Here is a 21,363-nt window from a genome sequence, read left to right as displayed (position 1 = left end):
ATTTGACATACACGGATCCTGCTTCTCATGTATTTTGTTCTATATTCTGTAGCCTAACATTCCAAAAACTATTTCTATGCGATTGTATTTATTTGTATTTCATTATACAAGTCCGATTCAGCCACGCGCAAAGCCACATGACAAACGCATGAGCCGATGTGGAATGTCCACGCGCTACACACCCTGACTGAGTAGACAATCCGTGCGACTACGAGATCCATCCGAGATGTGATTGACTGACTTGACTACCTCTACTCTAGAACCGTTTCATATGACCACTTTGTATTATGTGATATCGTTTAGATCACTGCATGTGTCTTGTATTTATGAGTGACCATTAAGTTTGAACAAGACATCAAAACAAGAGTGTCACTGTCACATTCCGGTCCGAACAACACGCCCACAATTGTATTTCGCTAACTGTACGCGCAGACCAAAGCGATTGGACAAGAAGAGCTGTCAATTGCGCATAGCTGCCATTCCTTCCGTTCTGCTCTGAGCGAAGAGTTTTTGCAGATGTTTTCTCAGTATGGGCAGTTGAAACAGCAGCGCGCTGCTCAATAGTAACTTTTACGAAATACTAAATTATTAATTTATGTGATATACATATGGGAAATGGATAGCTAATAGTATTGTACGGAAGCTCAGACTGTGTGCGACGTAAGCCGATTTTAGAATTGAATTCATTTGTTTTAGTTTCTTGAACGACAAGGAAAATGCCAGTAGCAACTCTATTGCCTTTTACAGCTACCCCGAGTAGGAAGTCTTCCAGCCCGACCAGTTTCAGACTGACAGAGAAATTCATTTTGCTATTAGTTTTTAGCGCTTTTATTACGCTTTGTTTCGGTGCTATTTTTTTCCTACCGGATTCGTCGAAGCTGCTCAGCGGAGTTTTCTTCCACTCGTCCGCGGTAGAAACCAACACTCGAAAAGGTACGGATAGTGATTCAAATATCGCAGTTGGGACCGACGAAAAGATATTAGCCAAGATTAGAAAGGACCACGAAAAGGCTTTGGTTGAAGCCAAAGACACTCTTCAGAAACGACCAGACGAGATAAAGCAAGATATACAGAACGAGAAGGACAAAGTTTTGAAGGAAGGTCTCGGTAAAGGTGGGAAATATGACGATAACCTACCAGTCATTGAATATGTCCGGCCACCCGGAGCAACAGGGCACGAGCCCTCCGATCCGGAAACCAAAGAGCGACGAGAAAAAATTAAAGAGGTGAGATGTATGTATGCATGTATGTATGTATGTGTGTTTTATTATCTACTAGAATGAGTATGGCTGCTTTGGGTTTGTGTAATTAGTTTCGCTTCCCATACGGTGTTTGCTGTAGTGTTTTGCCTAATCGGCAAGTTCCTCTTAAATGACACGCGGTTTACTATAGTTAGGCCCATACGACACTGTACAGCACAGGCATAATATGTTCAGCTAGTGGTTTGTGTCTATTGAACTTTGAACTAATTAACTCTGTACCCAGATATCTGTCCTGTATTTATATACACGTAATCCCATACTCTTCATTATCGCCCAGATTGAGAGTGCATCCTGTAGACCTGGGATGGGCAATTTTGATGGGGGTGGGGGCCACAAAATATCGGAACTCATTGAGGGGCCGCAGTGGCACATGGGTCTGCATACCTACATCCATACACACCTAGCGTTTTGGGGACCCCTTTAGTTAATTTCCTGTAATTCTACACATTTTGCCATCGGGTGGAAAGAAATGTTTGCAGTTTTTAATGTGACTGACCTCTTATGTAGCAAACTTTGAAATTGTGCTTTTTACATTGGATAAAAGTAGAGACTCAGAGCTACCAAATGGTATATCATACCCTGCAGTTGAGGAACAATGGGAAAGTAATTCTGCTTTGAAAGTTGACAAACTTGTTATTCCACCTTTGAGAAAATGGCCCTGGAATGTTTTGGTACAGCTACTGGAGATCTCTTCAAACATTAAGCATTGTTCACACCCTCTTAAGCCTTAGCCCCACCCATCTCTTTAAAACTTCTTACGGTGGAAATCCCGTTAACGGGATCGATTTTTCAACAGCCAGTGAAAGTGCAGGGCGCCAAATTCAAACAACAGAAATCTCATATTTATAATTCCTCAAACATACAAGTATTATACACCATTTTTAAATATAAACTTCTTGTTAATCCCACCATAGTGTCAGATTTCAAAAAGGCTTTACGGCGAAAGCATACCATGCGATTATGTTAGGTCAGCGCCTAGACACAGAAAAACACAGCCATTTTTCCAGCCAAAGAGAGGAGTCACAAAAAGCAGAAATAGAGAATTAATCACTAACCTTTGATCTTCATCAGATGGCACTCATAGGACTTCATGTTACACAATACATGTATGTTGTGTTCGATAAAGTTCATATTTATCTCCAAAAATCTCAGTTCACATTGGCGCGTTATGTTCAGTAATGTTTTGCTTTCAAAACATGGGGATTTTGCAGAGAGCCACATCAATTTACAGAAATACTCATCATAAATGTTGATGAAAATACAAGTGTTATACATGGAATTAAATATATACTTCTCCTTAATGCAACCACTGTGTCAGATTTCAAAAAAAGCTTTACAGCAAAAGCACACCATGGAATAATCTGAGTACAGCACTCAGAGACCAAAACAAGCCATACAGATACCCGCCATGTTGTGGAGTCAACTGCAGGGTAAATATTCACTTACCTTTGATGATCTTCATCGGAATGCACTCCCAGGAATCCCTGTTCCACAATAAATGTTTGATAGAGTCCATCATTTGTGTCCAAATACCTCCTTTTTGTTCACATGTTTAGTTCACAAATCCAAATTCACAAGGTGCGAGCACTAGGTCCGATGAAAAGTCCAAAAAGTTACATTACAGTTCGTAGAAACATGTCAAACGATGTATATAATCAATCTTTAGGATGTTTTTATCATAAATCTTCAGTAATGTTCCAACTGGACAATTCCTTTGTCTTTAGAAATGAAAGGGAACGCAGCTCGTTCTCACGGCTGCACGCGAGACTTAGCTCATGGCATTCTGCCAGACACCTGGTTCAAACAACTCTTATTCGCACCCCCTTCACAGTAGAAGCCTGAAACAAGGTTCTAATGACTGTTGACATCTAGTGGAAGACTTAGGAAGGGCAATCGGACCAAATTCTACACTGTATATTGGATAGGCAAAGACTTGAAAACCTACAAACCTCAGATTTCCCACTTCCTGGTTGGATTTTTTTCTCAGGCTTTTGCCTGCCATATGAGTTCTGTTATACTCACATGTTATATCATTCAAACAGTTTTAGAAACTTCTACTAATAATATGCATATCTTAGCTTCTGGGCCTGAGTAGCAGGCAGTTTACTCTGGGCACCTTATTCATCCAAGCTACTTAATACTGCCCCCCAGTCATAAGAAGTTAAGGATTCACAAGTGAGGCCATGTGCTAAACAGAGTGAGTAGTGTAGTAAACAACCAAAGATTAAGGCTAAAAGTGGTGAAAGTAGTAGCCTACAATAAGGGAAAACTCCAGATAGAAAAACACTATGTAGTCCTTGGCCTAAATCCTAATCTGACTTTGGTGCAGGTCATGTTGTTCTTCACATTACCGTCTCTGGTAAACACACTGAAGGTGTAAACAGTAGAGTGAAATGGTTACATGCATATTTGCATAGTAGCAATATCAAAAATAGAAAGTGTACAGATACAAATATTTCATAATTATTAGATGATGCTTACCCAGCCACTAGGGGTGTGCTGAGTAGTCGGACAAAATTATTATCGTAACGGTTATGGACCAATTTCTGGATATGATTATGATCCGAGTATTTTTTTGTAATTATCTGTGATTGGAAAAAAAAACGTTTTCGGGTGCCAGGAAGCATGTCTCTCATGTGTCTTTGCGTCAGTCATTTGCATGGGTTAAATAACTAAACTGGCTAGTTTGCCTGTTTGTAAAGAGAAGGGTGGGCTGTACGTTGATCCAGCTGCTCTAATTGGCTAGAGTGAAACCGTATTTCTCCGTCCACTCACTTAAAAAATTCACCTGATCACTTTTCCTCGCATGTTTTCTGTCTGATAATTTAGATTGCTCCTGCCTGCTACTATGATAAATCACATGGCAGCATAATATCTAACAAGTGGGGCAAGGGTATGGAAACGCTAGTGCACATTCTGACTGAGTGACAGCAAACTTGGCTGCCTGCTGCAAATTGAAGACACACAGACACTCACCCTCCCTGCACTGCTCCTAATCTGATTTTTTTTTTGCAGTGAGAATGTGCAGGGAGGTATAGTATTTAGCCAACATCTAATTAGGCATACTAAAACACTTGTGTTTTTTATGATCACCAGTATGATCTATCACATTTCAATTTACAGATACGATTACGAATACGGTCATGTTGGCACACCTATATCAGGTCTAAATTGATGGGTTACGTGAAATAAATGATATAACCCCCCCAGCCACATCTAGCTAAGTGGATGGGCCACTATTGTCTAGATATGTACACATGTTCATGAATACAATTATAATCCCCCAGACACACCTGGGTCATGTAATCATCTGGCAAAGTGGAGTCTTTTGTTTAGACCTGTAGCTAGCTAGCTAAACAATGACTCATCCCAAACCATACTACTAGCAATACAAACTGATTGTCATAGCTAGCCACCATGCATGAAATGCTGTAGAATGAATCTGCAGGTAGCTAAAGCTAACCATCTAGGTTTAATGTTAGCTAGGGTTAGGCTATAACTAGCAATGCAAATGACTTTGAGGTATAAATAATATTAGCTACTACACAGATCATACCCGTAACGTTAGCTAACGCTTGCTAGCTAGCTAACAGTACACTTGAACTTGCATCGAAAACAACTTTCTGACAAATTTTGAAAAATATAATATCTGAAAATGTAGCTAGACTCTTACATGGATGAACACCTCACAGCAGACTGAACCCATTTACGCCGTTTTGTTTGTACAGCATGTTTGGCACGCGTTGTGTCAAGTCACTGACCGTGTGCAGAAAGTAGTAGTCCACCACAACGTTTTCCCACTGATCTTTGTCGATAGCACTTGCTAAATTCAGGGCAGCAATGTTGTTGAGAGCAGTAGTAATACTTCTCCATGGCTAGCATTATATCTTTAAAAAAAAGCTGCGGTAGCAAGGATTATCTGCACATACTGAGCAGCTCATGTTATAGACAGAAGCATGCAACGTGGCAGACCAATCCGAACTTATCTCTCGGCATGTTCAGCCCATCCATTATCTCAGCCAGTTATTGCTTGATTACATGTTTAGATAGCTGGCCGCTAGACTAATTTAACAATCAAAAAAAATGTTAGCTCACAAGACAACTGCTCATGCACAACCAAATGTAGAATATTGCACATTGTGTATTCTACTATTCTAACTCTTGACAGTAAGTTGAGACCCTGACAGATTTCCTAAAAAATTATATATATATGTTTTTTTTTGTTTTTGTTTTTTGAGGGGTGGTGGAATTGATCCACGGGCCTACAAAAGGGGCACCGTGGTTCGCCGGTTGCCCATCTCTGCTGTAGACAAACCACAGTAGTCCAATTGATTGGATGATAATTTTGGATGGCACTTTGTTAGTGTTCGTATACTGTGTAGCCTAATTACGTGGGTCTAAGCCTCCAGACAGTCCTGTTTTTGAACAATGAATTAACCAACCAATTATAGACACTTCCATACTATGAATGATAGTGTTACAAATGATGACTAGTAAATGGGTAAGAATTATTCCCATTCAGAGGGCCAGTGTCTGTTTTTGTACAGCCACCATACTCGGAAACCACTCAAAATAGAAAGTGTTAATGGGTGTTTAGTTACGAATCCAAAAGACATACAACTCACCACTTGCTTGGCTGGTTTGTCACTTCAGCATGTTATTTGCCTAGTCTGGCGGCATTTGGTTTTGGTTCTCATGTCGACTATCAGCTTCCTGTGGTACAGCTTCTCTGCTGACAAAGTACACAACTTGATGGGATCAAATTATTCAGAAGGCATAAGGTGATTTAGAGGAAATTGCAGTGGTGGCAGATTCTTTAGCAGTCAATCAAAATGTGCCATGTTTATGGTTGTAAAGCTGCCTTTGAGAGTCCTCGGCTCAGGTCCCAGCCTTGGGCTTAGAAACGCATAATGTTTCTCCTAAGGAGAGCCATAGCCCGTGTGTGTCTGTTTGTTAGGGGGAGGGATGTGCTGGTTTAAGCCTACTATGAAAACATTGCACAACCAAATAACCAGCAGGGATGCTTTGTGTAGTTTGTTTTGGGCAAGGTTAGTCATTTTTAATGGGAAAATTTTCTGTACATTCTTTGGAACTAGTTTTGTGCTTGAGTTCCCTTCTTACACAATCACCTGCCTATTCCCCTTTCATCGTGGTACCAAGGTTCCACTATGAATCATCGTACAAATTAGAAAGTGTGTGTGTGTGTATCAGAGACAGTAGAGCAATCTCTGTTTATATCCCCAGTCATTACTGTAGTTAGTAGTAGCCTACACACATCCCATCCAACAAACCTCTACAGGTACAGGATAGAAACAAAACATTGCCATAGGAACAAAAGCCTGACTGTTTGACAAAGACCCTTACTGGGTGAATAGTTTATGGTAATCTTTACCATTGCAACTGTGGGCTAATTACAGCACAGTTCACAGCACCACACACAGCATCCTCTTATTGCTGATTCGCATGTCACTCTCTTCCTGTTTGTGGTGTGGTGTGTGCTGCCTGAGATTTCCTCAGTCTACTGGGCTGGTCAACATTGGGTGGAGCTAGTAAGCATTTGGAAATTAGATGCAAATTAGTGCCTGGGCTGCAGCTCTGTAGGGCTGACCCGCTTATCAGTATTCACTTGGTATCTTGAAGGGCAATCGGTTAATAACCCTGTCAGGCTTTCGTCCCGTCCCCCCTCCATGCGGAGAGGAGAGGGCCAGCTGGCTCAGCAGCCAGGGATTAGAAACTGTGGGTTTGTTAAAGGTCTCGAGTCGCCTTGGCTGTCTAGGAAGGAAGGATGAGGCAGTCCTCTTTCACCCTCCTCAGTCTCTCTCTCTTTCTCGGTCTCTCTTTCTCGGTCTCCCTCTCTTTCTCGGTCTCTCTCTCTCTCGGTCTCTCTCTCGGTCTCTATGTCTGTCTCTTGGCCTCTCTCTCTCGGTCTTTCTCTCTCTCGGTTTCTTTCTCTTTCGGTCTCTTTCTCTCTGTTTCTCTCGGTCTCTCTCTCCCTCTCTGTCTCTCTCTCTCTATCCCCCCCAAGATCCAGTTGAATTATTTTTGCACACCATGGACGACACGAAATCGCCTTCCCTTCCTGACCTACCTCTGTAACATTCTGATAATCCCAGTAGCCTCTCTTCCTCACTTTTACTTTCATGACAGACAACCTAGTGGGGAAGTTAACAGCTTTTTAATCCAAAACTACCTGTATATCTTTGTAGAGTATTGTTCGATTCTGTACTCCTAGCCATTCTTTTGTTCATTTACCTCTTACAAAGGATGCCAGGAAGATGCGTTTGAAACGGATCTGTATTGCCCTCCATTATCTGTAGACGGCTATAGAATTACCGACGTGGAGGCCCTCCAGGTGCTCAGTCTAATTGTGTAATGGCTTTAATAGCAGTCCCTTTCTGCCAGCCAATCCCGCTGCGTCTCACAGGGGGCACAGTGTTGTTTATGCCTGTGGATAGTCTATACACTGATGGAGCCTGAAACCTCTTCACAGGAGGTTACTATGTAGGTGGCCATTACCTTTGAGTATCGCAGAGGTATGCTCAGATAAATGTAGGCTATAGAAGAATGTAGGCTATGTCCTCTGGCAGGTCAATATACGAATGCTAGGCTATAAGGTTGTAGTTATTTTGTTTCATAATATGTGAATGTTAGGCTACCTGATCATCTTCGTGTCGTCTTATATCTTAACCCCAGGAACAAGCCTTCCTAGTGCTAGGATGTAGCTAGGATAGAGTTAAAAGCCAGTATTGGCAGCTATGATGGTTTTATGGGGCTTATGAGCAGAAGACTACGTCACAGCGTAATCATATACTGTGAGCGCACATATCCCTCTGTGTCCGTGTGCGTGTGTGTGTGCATATCAGTGATCACCGGCCTTAAGAGGCCCTGTCGCTCTTTCATCAAGCTGACCACCAGTCCAATAGCCCAGTGATCCCATGCCTCTAAGAACTGAGTGATTGAAGGACTGATTGATAAGGAGGCCAGGACTGGTGGGCCACTGCAGCTCCACTACACACTACTACGCCATTGAGGCCCAGAGCTCTAACACACTTCTACCAGAGACAGTACAGTATGAAGATGGGCAGAAACTGCTTCTCCAAAGGAAATCCCAGATTATAACTACTTCAGACATGGGCTCGAATCTAGGTTATGCCTTTTAGATTTCAAGACAATTAACAACTAAGGAAAAATTCTCTCACTGACTCCTCAAACCCCAAACCCCAGCCTGGTCTGCTTGGTCTGTTTCGCAAGCGTTCCCGGAAGTCTGGCGATGTTGCGCCTCTGCTTTTTAGAATCTCTGTGCTTCTACACAACTAAGGGGAAGCTCCCAAGCCACCAGCCCCCACCACCTGACTGACACTAATGATGACTCTCGCCTGTAAAGCAGAACAGAGACCTAATCCAATTGATCAGCACCAAGGGAGAGACAAACAGTCCCAGTAGGGAGGTGTTGGCGACCACAGTGAGACATCCTGACCTTCAGTCTTAATTGCTTTGGGAAAGGGAAATTGATGTCTCCAAGCTGGCATATTTCTTGAGTTAAAAGGTTCTTTGTACAGTAGCTTTTATTTACTGAATGCCAATAAAGACCTTCTGCGCCATTGACTCGTGCCCTTTTGAAAAGAATCTTGATTTATACAGATGCAATCTTGATATTTTATTGAACCTTTTTGACAGGGAGTCATGCTGAGACCAATGGCTATTTTACAGATGAGCCCTGTATACACATCAATATAGGCCTACACTATGCACTTCAATATACGGAAAGCAAAACACAGCCATAGAAAACAAACACATTTTTCAGGAGAAGGGCCCTCAGTCAGCCTTTTGAATTGCCCTAGAGGAACAAATTCATCCTATTTTAGAGAGCCTTGGTGATTATTCCATAGGTAAATCTGCTTTTAGTTTTTTTTGCACATTACTTAACTCAGGAGATCAAAGGGATCACCAGTTGACCTGGTCTGGTATCTTGTACTTCGTCTGTAAATTAACAATGCAGTTAGGGCGGAAGTTTATGCAGGAGGGATGTCAGGCACGGTTGAACTTCTTCCCTGCTATAGACCTTGAGTGATACCGTTGGCTCCACTTGAGTGCTGTGGTGTTTAGTTGCTGTTAGAGCCTAGGTTATTGGTAGTCCGAGGAGCGTAACACTTTCTTTATTGCCATTCCCTTTGTATACCCTGTAATGTATACCATGGCCGGGAGATCGATTTCCTCATATTGCTTCAAGTAAACCATAATTTATGGGCCCAATGACCAGCTAATATTAATGACCTTTCTAATTTCCCCCTCTGAGTGGGGTTCCACTCTGTTTTCTTCACACCGAGAGAGGCTGGGCGAAGGATCAATGATGGCATTCAGCTCCAATTCATCTTCTAGTGTCCCGTCCTGTTCTGCCTCCTTCCTTCCACATACTGCTGCCTTCCTGCCTACCTGTGTGGCTAGGATTCTGTGCGATTTGTCTTTGCTTCGCTGCAATTCATCAACAGAATCATAGCTGTTTAATGTCTGCTTAAGATGACTCTCTAGACTATAAAGGCATTGCTTTCTATTTCATTATTATGGTAAGATATTATACGTTGTATAGGACAACAATCCTTTTAATTGAACCCCTCTAGTGTTCAGTATCGTAGTTGGCAGACTGGTACTCAGATTCCCAATCACACAGATCATTGGTTTTCAATCTGTGTTTTATGTTTCACAAAGTTATTGCATTACTGAAAAGATAGATGGAGTACAAGACCCACAGGTTATTCCAGGGCCACCATGTCTTCTCATGCATGGTCTGTCAGTAGGATTAAAATGGGAATAATTTGAGGCGGAGGTATGTTGGTAATCGGGACGGACAATACTGTCAAGCCAGGGCTAAGAGGGTAAGACGGAAGAGTGAGTCACTTTCACAGTACAAATGTCCCCTTATTTGAATAGATCTCTCCAGCAGCCTTTGCATACAGATAACTGCCAAAATAAAGGAAACACCCAGATAAAGTGGGCCACCATGGACTGCCAGAACAGCTTCAGAACTGCGTCTTGGTATAGATTCTACAAGTGTCTGGAACTGTATCGGAGGGATGCGACACCATTCTTCCACGAGAAATTCCATCATTTGGTGTTTTGTTAATCGTGATGGAAAATGCTGTTTCGGACTCTGTTCCAGAATCTCCCATAAGTGTTCAATTGGGTTGATCTGGTGACTGAGACATACACACACACACACACACACACACGTCCTTTAAAACCCTTATGCTACTTTGAGACCCCTCTTTCAAAGTCACTGAGATCTCTTCTTCCAGTCATGGTAGCTAAAATAATGGGCAACTGGACATTTTTATACATGATGAGATGTTAATTGCTTCATTAACTCTGGAACCACACCTGTGTGGAAGCACCTGCTTTCAATATACTTTATTCCACATTTACACATTTATTTTGGCAGTTACCTGTATCTCACTCGAGGATGCATGCATGAGGGCAGGCCAGTCTGACTGACTGCGGTGCAGTACCAGTCAAAAGTTTGGACACACCTACTCATTGCCGGGGTTTTCTTTATTTTTACTATTTTCTACATTGTAGAATAATGGTGAAGACATCAACTGAAATAACACATGGAATCATTTAGTAACCAAAAAAGTGTTAAACAAATCTAAATATATTTTATATTTTCTTCAAAGTAGCCACCCTTTGCTTTGACAGCTTTGTTCATTTCTGCTTGTAGATTTCCAAACTCACCAAAAATGACTTTCAGGGCCTAAAACTAACTTTTTTGTATACCAGCCACTGCTTCTTGACACACTGCTCGCTTAACCCGGAAGCCAGCCGCACCAATGTGTCAGAGGTAACACTGTACAACTGGCGACCGAAGTCAGTGTACATGCGCCCGGCCCCCACAAGGAGGCGCTTGAGCGCGATGGGCCAAGGACATCTCGGCCGGCCAACCCCTCCCTTAACCCGGACGATGCTGGGCAAATTGTACACCGCCTCATGGGTCTCCCAGTCGCAGCCGACTGCGACACAGCCCGGGATCGAACCCGGGTCTGTAGTGAAGCCTTGATATGTCTTTGAACCAAAATATAAATAACAAAATAAATCCTCATTGGTGCTCCAGAGTGGCGCTGTGGTCTAAGGCACTGCATCTCAGTGCAAGAGGCGTCGAATCCAGGCTGTATCTTATCCGGCCGTGATTGGGAGTCCCATAGGGCAGCTGACAATTGGCCCAGCGTCGTCCGGGGTAGGCCGTCATTGTAATATGAATTTATTCATAACTGACTTGCCTAGTTAAAATAAAGGTTTAAATTATTAATTGTATATTTATTTTTTAAATGTAAGGTTTTCTTGGTAACAGGGCCACCTGTTCGCGTGTGCCTTTTTATAATCTTACTACAATGTCTCTTTTTGCTAGCAGTGGAAGCAAACTCAAACATTGAAAAGAAACCTAGCTTGTGAAAAAAAAAATATGCAAATAGCCAAGAAACACAAGGACAAAGTCTCACTTTAGTAGACTTTCGAGTAAACTTATGCCTGTGTGCATTGCTTCTAAAAAATGAGTCTTTCAGCACCCCGCTCAGTGGGATAGCTATAACATCAGGATTCAGATTTCTTTGTGTATTATCAGACATGAAATGAAGCCGCAGAAATACTTTTAAAACATCTACTGCAGCATTTATTTTACTATGAATCTCAACTTGCGCTTCTGCCCTTACTTGAGTTGACTATTTATGAAATGCTCGCACTGTAGAGCCCTGATTGTGACCACCCTCCATAGTGGCAGGTGAATTAGACATTCTTACACGCCAATGCCGAAATTTACCCGCATTTGGCGGGTGGCAGGTGTTAATTTTATGCCCTGATAACTTTGAGCTGGATTGCTTGTCTTTGCAATTAATTTAGTTTTGTTTGTGCTCGTTAGCACATTTAGCTATTACTAATTTTGCTGGCAATATGGTAATGGATGCACAATGGATACGGATGGGTGTTGTAGAGTGTGAACCTGCAGGATCTAGTCACTGATTTGATGTTTGTAGAGAACGACAGGCTGTTGTCCAGGGTCACGCCAAGGTACTTTGCACTTAGGTAGGGGGCACTGTGGATTGTCAACCGTGACCGAGAGGTCTTGGAGCGGGCAGGCCTTTCCCGGGAGGAAGAGCAGCTTGGTTTTGTCTAGGTTGAGCTTGAGGTGGTGGGCCGACATCCAAGCTGAAATGTCTGTCAGGCACGCAGAGATGCGTGTCACCACCTTGGTGTCAATTCCACCACTTTTCAACATAATTTTCATTATCTCCAGCACAATACCAGTGTCTACATATGAGAAATCGGCACGTTTCATAGAAATAAATGAGGTAAAAAGTTCTATCAGAAGTTAAAATTATTTTAAGAACGGTGATTTTCAAAGACTGGGATTAGAGGTGACGTGGGGAGCAATAATAATAAAAAAAGACCTTCCCTCTGGCTAGATAGACATTGCAGGTTTTTCTTACTTTTAATCCTACCCTGTGACGTCACAGAGAAACTTTTTTAAAATGTATTTATTTTTGCTGTCTTTGTAACCACAGACCATTAGAACTTGCTGTTTTCACATATGTAATCAAATTGAATCAAGTTAGTGAAAAAAATGTATTATCTAAATCAAAAAGTAACACAAGAAAATGACATACCAGTAACAAGGCTATATACAGGGGGTACCGGTACCGAGTCAATGTGCGGGGGTACAGGTTAGTCCAGGTCATTTGTAAAGTGACTATGTATAGATAGATGGGGGGGGTCCATGTAAATAGTCTGGGTGGCCATTTGATTAATTGTTCAGCAGTCTTAGAAGCTGTTAAGGAGCCTTTTGGTCCTAGACTTGGCGCTCTGGTATCTCTTGCCGTGCGGTAGCAGAGCGAACAGTCTATGACTTGGGTGACTGGAGCCCGTGCCAAATTTTTGGGCCTTCCTCTGACAGCCCCTAGTATATAGGTCCTGGATGGCAGGAAGCTTGGCCGTACGCAATACCCTCTGTAGTGCCTTACGGTCAGATGCCAAGCAGTGGCCATACCAGGTGGTGATGCAACCGATGGTGCAGCTCTTATCTTTTTGAGGATCTGGGGACCCATGCCAAATCTTTTCACCTCCTGAGGTGTTGTCGTGCCTTCTTCACGACTGTCTTGGTGGGTTTGGACCATGATAGTTCGTTGGTGATGCAGACACCAAGGAACTTAACTCTCGACCTGCTCCACTTCATGTACACACTGGTAGGGTGCTGGTGATAATTCATTTTAGGTTAAAAAGTGGCAGAATTGCCCTTTTAATGAGGAAATGCAGTGCAATAACGACCTGTAGTTAACAGATTAGTACCTCCATCCTCAGTCTAATTAATGGCCCAACAGTGCAGCAGACTGTCCTCCTCCTCATCCACCACTTCCCTGAGTACTATTATGATGACGGACAATGCCCAATGTGGTGGAGCAGGAGCCGTCATTCCTCTGCTTTTGGCCATAGGCTGGGTTTTTCCCCTCTGTCAGCTATCCACTATACTGCTGAATACAGACTACAGCAGAGTACAAGTGCTTGGAGCAGTTTACTCTGGCAACTATAACCCTCTATCTGCCACCAGGTCATCACTAACATTAAACCCTGTTTATTGTTAGGCTTGTCACGTACCTGACCTTGTTTTAACACCGGCATGGTGAATGACATCTTCACAGCTCTACATGGTATTGTTTTGCCTCTTCCGACAAATTGTTTATCTTTGGGGATTTAAGTAACCAGGCATATTTTAATAATGGCTCTCATTTTGTGAGGTCCCATTTTTTTTTGTTGATATTATGTGTCTTAAGGGCAATTATGTAACGTAACGTGCAGTTCTGGGACATTTAATGTTTGGGCCATTTAGCCTGATGCAGACGACACAACGTACAGCTGAGAATGTTTTCAGGGGTTTGGACTGATGCTCTTTTTAAAGTGGACAATTAAAAAAATATATATTGACAGATTGGGCCCATTTTGTCCAAATGCAGCAGCAGTATCCACTATTTTGTTTCTGAGATTGAATTGTGTGTGTTGCATTGTGGTGGTTGTATTTTCATGGACCTTTATGGACCCTGCCCAGGTTAGTAGTTTTGGCAGTGGACGCGGTGCACCACATTCATTTCCTGGGAAAGGAAAGCAGAGTACACACGCTAAATAATTCACCCAGCATCTTCATATTTTTCCACTCGTAAATTAGACATGGGAGGTAGGGGAAAGAAGAGGTAAAGGAGAGAAAGCGCAAGGCAGTGGTGAGTTTTCTCTCAGCCAGGCCATAACCCTCTGGGCGCCTGCTTTATTTGTAAAAGCTCTTCATTCCTGCCCCCGGCCCCCATACAATCTCACCTTCTCATGTCGGACCACAACCCTGCCCAGAGTCAAGCCCCGGCCTCATTCAGACTGAGCTGGACAGGGCTGATCCGGTCCAGACCTGAGCCAAAGGCCCCCTGTTGACCTGTGGCACCATAGAGGCAGTAATTGCAGCTCTCAAGCATCTGCAGGTGCCGGTCTTTCTTTTTCTTCTTTTTTTTTTCCATCCCCACCCTGCTCACTTTTTATGCTCAGAATGCACATTTCATTTTTATTCCTGCTATAAAAGAGTGGAGAAAGGTATACTGCAGGGGACTGGCTGCACTCTCCCATTGACAGAGGAGAACCAAATACCTTGTGGACAGAATCTCAAAGACTGGCTTAGTAAACAAGCAGCCAAGAGGAAAGATGAGCACTCTGTTCTGCAGTGTAGGAAGAAATACTGCTCTACTGCACACTAATGGATACAACTGGAAACTCTTTACTGTTTATGTGGTTAAGGAAGATCCGTGGTACTGTGGCTCTTCTGTTAGATGAGGATGTTGGCTCCCTCTCCAATCTCTATTGATACTGACAGTGCTAAGGTACAATCCTAGAACCTAGACATCCACGCATTTACCCCTCTGTTTGGGTGTCATAATGACTTGTGAGGTCATCAAGCAGGCAAATGATAGCTGCTGACAATCTTCAATGTGGTTCACCTGTTGTGAAATAATGGTCTGAGAAGGTGAGTCTTGGATCCATCAGCCAATCACAATGGTTCTTCTTCGCCTACCTGGTATCAAGCATCTCTCTGGCCACACGTCGCAGTGACAGAACACACTTAAAGGACCAATGGCTTATCGATTTCCTGACCAATTCATCTCATGTAACGCAGGTGGGTAGCAGCCTGAGATTTACTGGAAAGCCAATGAGACGCCATGGAGGAGAAGCTCACAGATTTACACCACGCATGGCCACGGCGGCAAGGCATGTATGTCGCTTCATGGAAGTGGCGTAATGGCGCGTTAGCAGAAGCAACATTTCATGCACTTCGCTGCCTTAAAAATAAGTTATGATATCCTAGTAGCCTGAATGCATGTCAGGTTTAAAATGCCATTCATTTTTCATGATGTTTGTGTTGCTTGACTCCGGAATCGGCTTTGCATTTCTTCTTTGACTTTGGATGAAACACTTATAGTATTTCCTCAAAGCAGTGTTTTTGAAGAATCTCGTTTTGCAAGGTTGATCATCGTAAATGTTTAATGTATTATTTTTCTGTGATACTTCTGAAATGCAAGAGCTGCTGTAATTTGGTGTAAGAAAATCCAATACATTTGTTGGTCCTTTTACATAGATCCAGTTTTCTATCTCAGTGGGTGATGGCTCGATATCACAACACTGGAGACAATTGTTTTGGTGGAGTAAAAAGACCCAATATGTTTTGAGTGTTACAATTTGGGTTTAGACAGAAGCTTTATTACCTCTGTTAAGTGCGTTATCAAATTGGTAATACAAGTCTATTGATGATGGTGAGAGAACGGAGTGTAGTAGTGTCAGTGTGCAGATGGCCTCTGAGTAGGCGTGCTCCTGTGTAACTCAATCCCGCCGGTCCAGCACTTTGCCATGTGTAAAAGATGCCATCATCGACCACAGCCAAATCAGCCCGCTGGCCAGCCGCCACCTCTTTGCTTTCTTTTAGGGCGCAGGGCAAACATCTGTAACCCAACTCTGCCTCACACTTTTCAGCTGTGTGCCCATGCCGTCCCAGGGGAGGCCACATTGGCTCCCCCACACAGTGTGTGTGCTGTTTGGCCATCTGTCACTCTTGTGCCAAAGACCCACTTCGTTGCCAGTGCCCAGTGTTCCACCCACACCGCCACCTCCCCCTTCACTACCCCCCCCCCCCCCGAGCTGCACCTGTTAGCTAGACGTCGTCCTCCCCAGGATTTCATTAATGCTTTTGTTTCACTATTGGATTTGTTGTCCTGTAATTTGCCAGTCCTCCCTGGGGACTTCAGCACTACACACATGCCTCCAGTTGCAGATTACTCAATAGGACGCCTCCAGCAAACAGGGTCGTTAACTCCCAGATCTTTGCACAGCAGTCAATGATTTGCCATCATCTATATGCAGGAGGGAGGGGGACTCATTGCTTGCTTCTCCAGTCTCCACGTTGGGTTAATGACAAGCTGCCGTAACAGTGGTGACCTCCATGGGGAATGCTGAAATGGATACAGTGGCTCATTGTGCTGTGTTGTCTGAGCACCAAGCGGCGGTCAACTCCACTGCCATTGATGTCAGCCATTGAGCAGATTCTATGCCACTTGAATCAATTGAAGGGCATTTCCATGTAAGAGGACCTATGAGCGCCAACATATGAAGTTCATAAATTAAGGTGTATATATACATTTTTCAAACATTTTCCCTCCTACAAATGTGGAATAAGCCAAGGCTTTGATTTCTGGTCAAACGGATGGAATATCAATGTTATCTTAGATAACATACCTTTTAGGACTTTTTCTGGTGGTATTAGAAGTACATCAAAACACAATAATGTTGACGTAAAGACCCTACCAACTAATATCAACACTTATATTTAGTTTTGGATACATTATTTGCCTTTTGAAAGGTTAAGAAACATTGCCTTGTGCCTTGTAGTTCTGTTACCAAAAACCCACATCTTTAAGACATTTTTCTACTTTCTCTCCCTCATGTAACAAGTAAAAGTAAACCCACCCATTTCTAATGTTTCGTTTTTGATTCTTTTTTCTTTCGTTTTGTAGACCAGCTTCAAACAGTTAAAAATAAAATATTTTGGGTTACTGAAAACATACAGAGTGTACAAAACATTAAGAACACCTTCCTAATATTGACTTTTGGTAATGGTATTTTATTAGGATCACCATTAGCTGTTGCAAAAGCAGCAGCTACTCTTCCTAGGGTCCACACAACATGAAACTGTCATGACGTTGGCCTGTGGGTAAGGTTTATGACCCCCCCCCATAAATACCTTTCTCCCTTCCCTCTCTCTTGACTCTACAGAGGGACTCTTGAATAGCCTTTGTTAAACAGAGATTCTGGGAACATCAGCCGGTGGGGGGAAATTAACCATATTTTGGTAATTCAACCAGTTGAACATATGCATTGGTACTTAATGAATATGATGTCAGTTCGGTTGTCATCTGAGACATTCTCATCAATGATAGCATGACATAAACGGTACAGTGGAAAGTCTACACATTATAGTTATCAGATTCACATGGAATTGTTGTGCAATTTAAATGTTTGAATATGAAATTATTCGTGATGGGATGAAATGTGATTTTAGCTTTTAAAATGTGAGAATTGGGTTTTCATGAGTGAATTAGGGCCGACTCAGTGGCCCGCCCACGTGAAGAGACATTGGTTATAAACTATGAAACACACCCTCCTCTCCCTTCCTATATAAAGCCTTGACGACAATATAACGTTCTGTTCCGGGTACATTAGGATGACGATCCGATGTCGGAAGGGTTCAGATAATAACTACAGAACGAAGCCAACCTCAGCGTGCGCTTTGGTTGTGAATAGTATGAACTTTGAACTCTTATTCACTACAGAAGTGATACCTCCTAGCCGTTGAGTTGGCAACAGCAGCTGCAAATGTGGGCTAGGAAAGAACAGACAGAGTATCCCGTCTACCACAACAACGTTACTACAACGTATTCAATTTACCACCAGAGACATTCTTCAAAGGACTCTGTTGGGCAACATGGCCTTCCATCTACCACCAACCTACCGAGTAAATATTTATTGCAATTTCCTTTTCCAAATCGGTGGTAATTTAGAATGCATAAGATTCTGCATTCACGATAGAGTAGTTGCCTACAGCCCGATAGAGACATCGCTTCTCCCTTTGTTCTTCAGTATTCCCGCTCTTTCACTCAAACCCAGCCCCCTTTTCTTTGTGTAAACAGCTGTCATATCTGTTCCGTCCACTAGGGACGTTTTCCTTCATGACGTAATTTGTAATCAAGGTATGATTAATTTTGTGTATATGTAATTCTGTGTGATTTAGTTAGGTATTTAATTAATAAATAATTAAACCCAATTTTGTATTGCTCAACTTGTTAGCCAGGGTTTGTGAAGATATCTGAAAGTTGTAAATTCTTGGTTGAGACTGAAATCAGGTGATTAATATTGACTGCTATTGATGTAAAATATTACTAGGTCTTTAAGAGTTTATTCGGAAGATGACTGCTCTATAAATATTATTTCATGCTGCCCCGACTTTCTAGTTAATTACATTTACATGATTAGCTCAATCAGGTAATATTAATTACCGAGAAAGGATTTTATTGAATCACATGTCATCACTTAATCCGGCATAGTCAAAGACACGACAAACATAATACAGAATGACATAATACGGAACATCAATAGACAAGCGCTGCTCAAGGACAGAACTACATCCATTTTTTTTAAAGACACACAGCCTACATATCAATGCACACACAAATTATCTAGGTCAAATAGAGAGGCGTTGTGCCGTGAGGTGTTGCTTTATCTGTTTTTTGAAACCAGGTTTGCTGTTTATTTGAGCAATATGAGATGGAAGGAACTTCCATGCAATAAGGGCTCTATTTTTCTGTACGCTTTCTTGAATTTGTTCTGGATTTGGGGACTGTGAAAAGACCCCTGGTGGTGTGTGTGTGTGTGTGTGTCAGAGCTGTTGCACCCCCCTCCCATTTTGCCCTCAGAACAGCCTCAATTTGTTGGGGGCATGGGATCTACAGGTGTCGAAAGTGTTCCGCAGGGATGCTGGCCCAGGCTGACTCCAATGCTTCCCATTCTTGATACACACGGGAAACTGTTGAGCATGAAAAACACAGCAGCGTTGCTGTTCATGACACAAACCATTGTGCCTGGCACCTACTACCATACCCATTCAAAGGCATTTCAATATTTTGTCATGCCCATTCACCCTCTGAATGGAACGCACACAATCCATGTTGTCTCGAGGATTAAAAAAACAGCTTTAACCCATCTCCTCCCCCTCATCTACACAATAAGGGATCATAGCTTTCAAACTTTACATTTGCACAGTTTTCTAGTAAATGTGTGTTGTTTTTTTTATTGTCTGTGTAAATTGTTCAAAGTAGTTGTTGTGCATATAGTTTTATCGTTAAACTTTTGAATTTGAATTTTTGTTTGGCATACTTTTTAAAGAGAAAAATCTGGGTCAAAGTGTAATTCCGTTTCCGTGGAATTGCCCTGAACCTGAAGGGAAACCCTTGCCAACTAGTTTTCAGCTTTGTGTACATGTCTACCTTCAATTATGGCAAAAAAGAAACGCGTCCTATTCATCCCGGTCCTCCTAACTAAAGTTCCACAGATCTGAGTACCGGAGTCTGGTTTCCCCATCTTCTTGTCAGTCAAAGGGAGAGGTAGCCAGTGCTGGGGATAATATAGGACAGGTATTTGATCAGTGCTGGGAGATAATGTCGGTTACTGCCCCCTTTTTGTTCTCATTAGATCCACATCGTTGCGATGGAACATTTTAAGGGCTTTTTAAAAAGGTGATAATCATCGTAGCCAGGGAGATCATTCTCCCCCTGTCCTTGGGAATTGATTTCTGAAAGTGGGTTAGTTAGAGGGCTATTGCAATGACAAGACTGTGCTCGCTGTGATGTCACACCCATTGTGAATGAGGAGGAAATCCAATAGGCCCTTACTGCACATATTGTGGTGATTTTTGGCCTAGTCTCAGAATTATGTATGAGACGCAGACAAACACCTGCGTAGACAAAGAATGGTGCATTGCTTTGTGTAGTGTGTAGAATGGGAGAACTAGCCTACATTCTTGTAAATACAGTGGGGAGAACAAGAATTTGATACACTGCCGATTTTGCAGGTTTTCCAACTTACAAAGCATGTAGAGGTCTGTAATTTTTTTTATCATAGGTACACTTCAACTGTGAGACGGACTCTAAAACAAATATCCAGAAAATCACATGGTATGATTTTTAAGTCATTCATTTGCATTTTATTGCATGACATAAGTATTTGATCACCTACCAACCAGTAAGAATTCCGGCTCTCACAGACCTGTTAGTTTTTCTTTAAGAAGCCCTCCTGTTCTCCACTCATTACCTGTATTAACTGCACCTGTTTGAACTCGTTACCTATATGAAAGACAACTGTCCACACACTCAATCAAACAGACTCCAACCTCTCCACAATGGCCAAGACCAGAGAGGGTGTAAGGACATCGGGGATAAAGTTGTAGACCTGCCCAAGGCTGGGATGGGCTACAGGACAATAGGCAAGCAGCTTGGTGAGAAGGCAACAACTTTTGGCACAATTTTTAGAAAATGGAAGAAGTTCAAGATGACGGTCAATCACCCTCGGTCTGGGGCTCCATGCAAGATCTATCCTCGTGGGGCATCAATGACCATGAGGAAGGTGAGGGATCAGCCCAGAACTACACGGCAGGACCTGGTCAATGACCTGACGAGACCTGGGACCACAGTCACAAAGAAAACCATTAGTAACACACTATGCCGTCATGGATTAAAATCCTACAACGCACGCAAGGTCCCCCTGCTCAAGCCAGCGCATTTCCAGGCCCGTCTGAAGTTTGCCAATGACCATCTGGATGATCCAGAGGAGGAATGGGAGAAGGTCATGTGGTCTGATGAGACAAAAACAAAACTTTTTGGTCTAAACTCCACTCGCTGTGTTTGGAGGAAGAAGGATGAGTACAACCCCAAGAACACCATCCCAACCGTGAAGCATGGAGGTGGAAACATCATACTTTGGGGATGCT

The 21,363-nt window shown here is 42.6% G+C and overlaps 1 protein-coding gene across 1 annotated transcript in view; it reads left to right on the top strand.

The window, feature by feature from the left end:
* Positions 1-481: 481 nt before the first annotated feature.
* The window catches only part of LOC115139444 (mannosyl-oligosaccharide 1,2-alpha-mannosidase IA-like), a 158,477-nt gene continuing 137,595 nt past the window's right edge, over positions 482-21,363 (top strand). Inside the window, exon 1 of the mRNA XM_029676818.2 lies at positions 482-1,226. Coding sequence (XP_029532678.2) covers positions 717-1,226 — 510 coding nt within the window. The 5' untranslated portion in view covers positions 482-716. The remainder of the gene's footprint in view (positions 1,227-21,363) is intronic.

The sequence above is a fragment of the Oncorhynchus nerka genome, linkage group LG13 (assembly GCF_034236695.1).
Source record: "Oncorhynchus nerka isolate Pitt River linkage group LG13, Oner_Uvic_2.0, whole genome shotgun sequence".
NCBI classification, from domain to species: domain Eukaryota; kingdom Metazoa; phylum Chordata; class Actinopteri; order Salmoniformes; family Salmonidae; genus Oncorhynchus; species Oncorhynchus nerka.
Note: the sequence above shows the minus strand (reverse complement) of the source record. Positions and strands in the feature narration are given on the sequence as shown.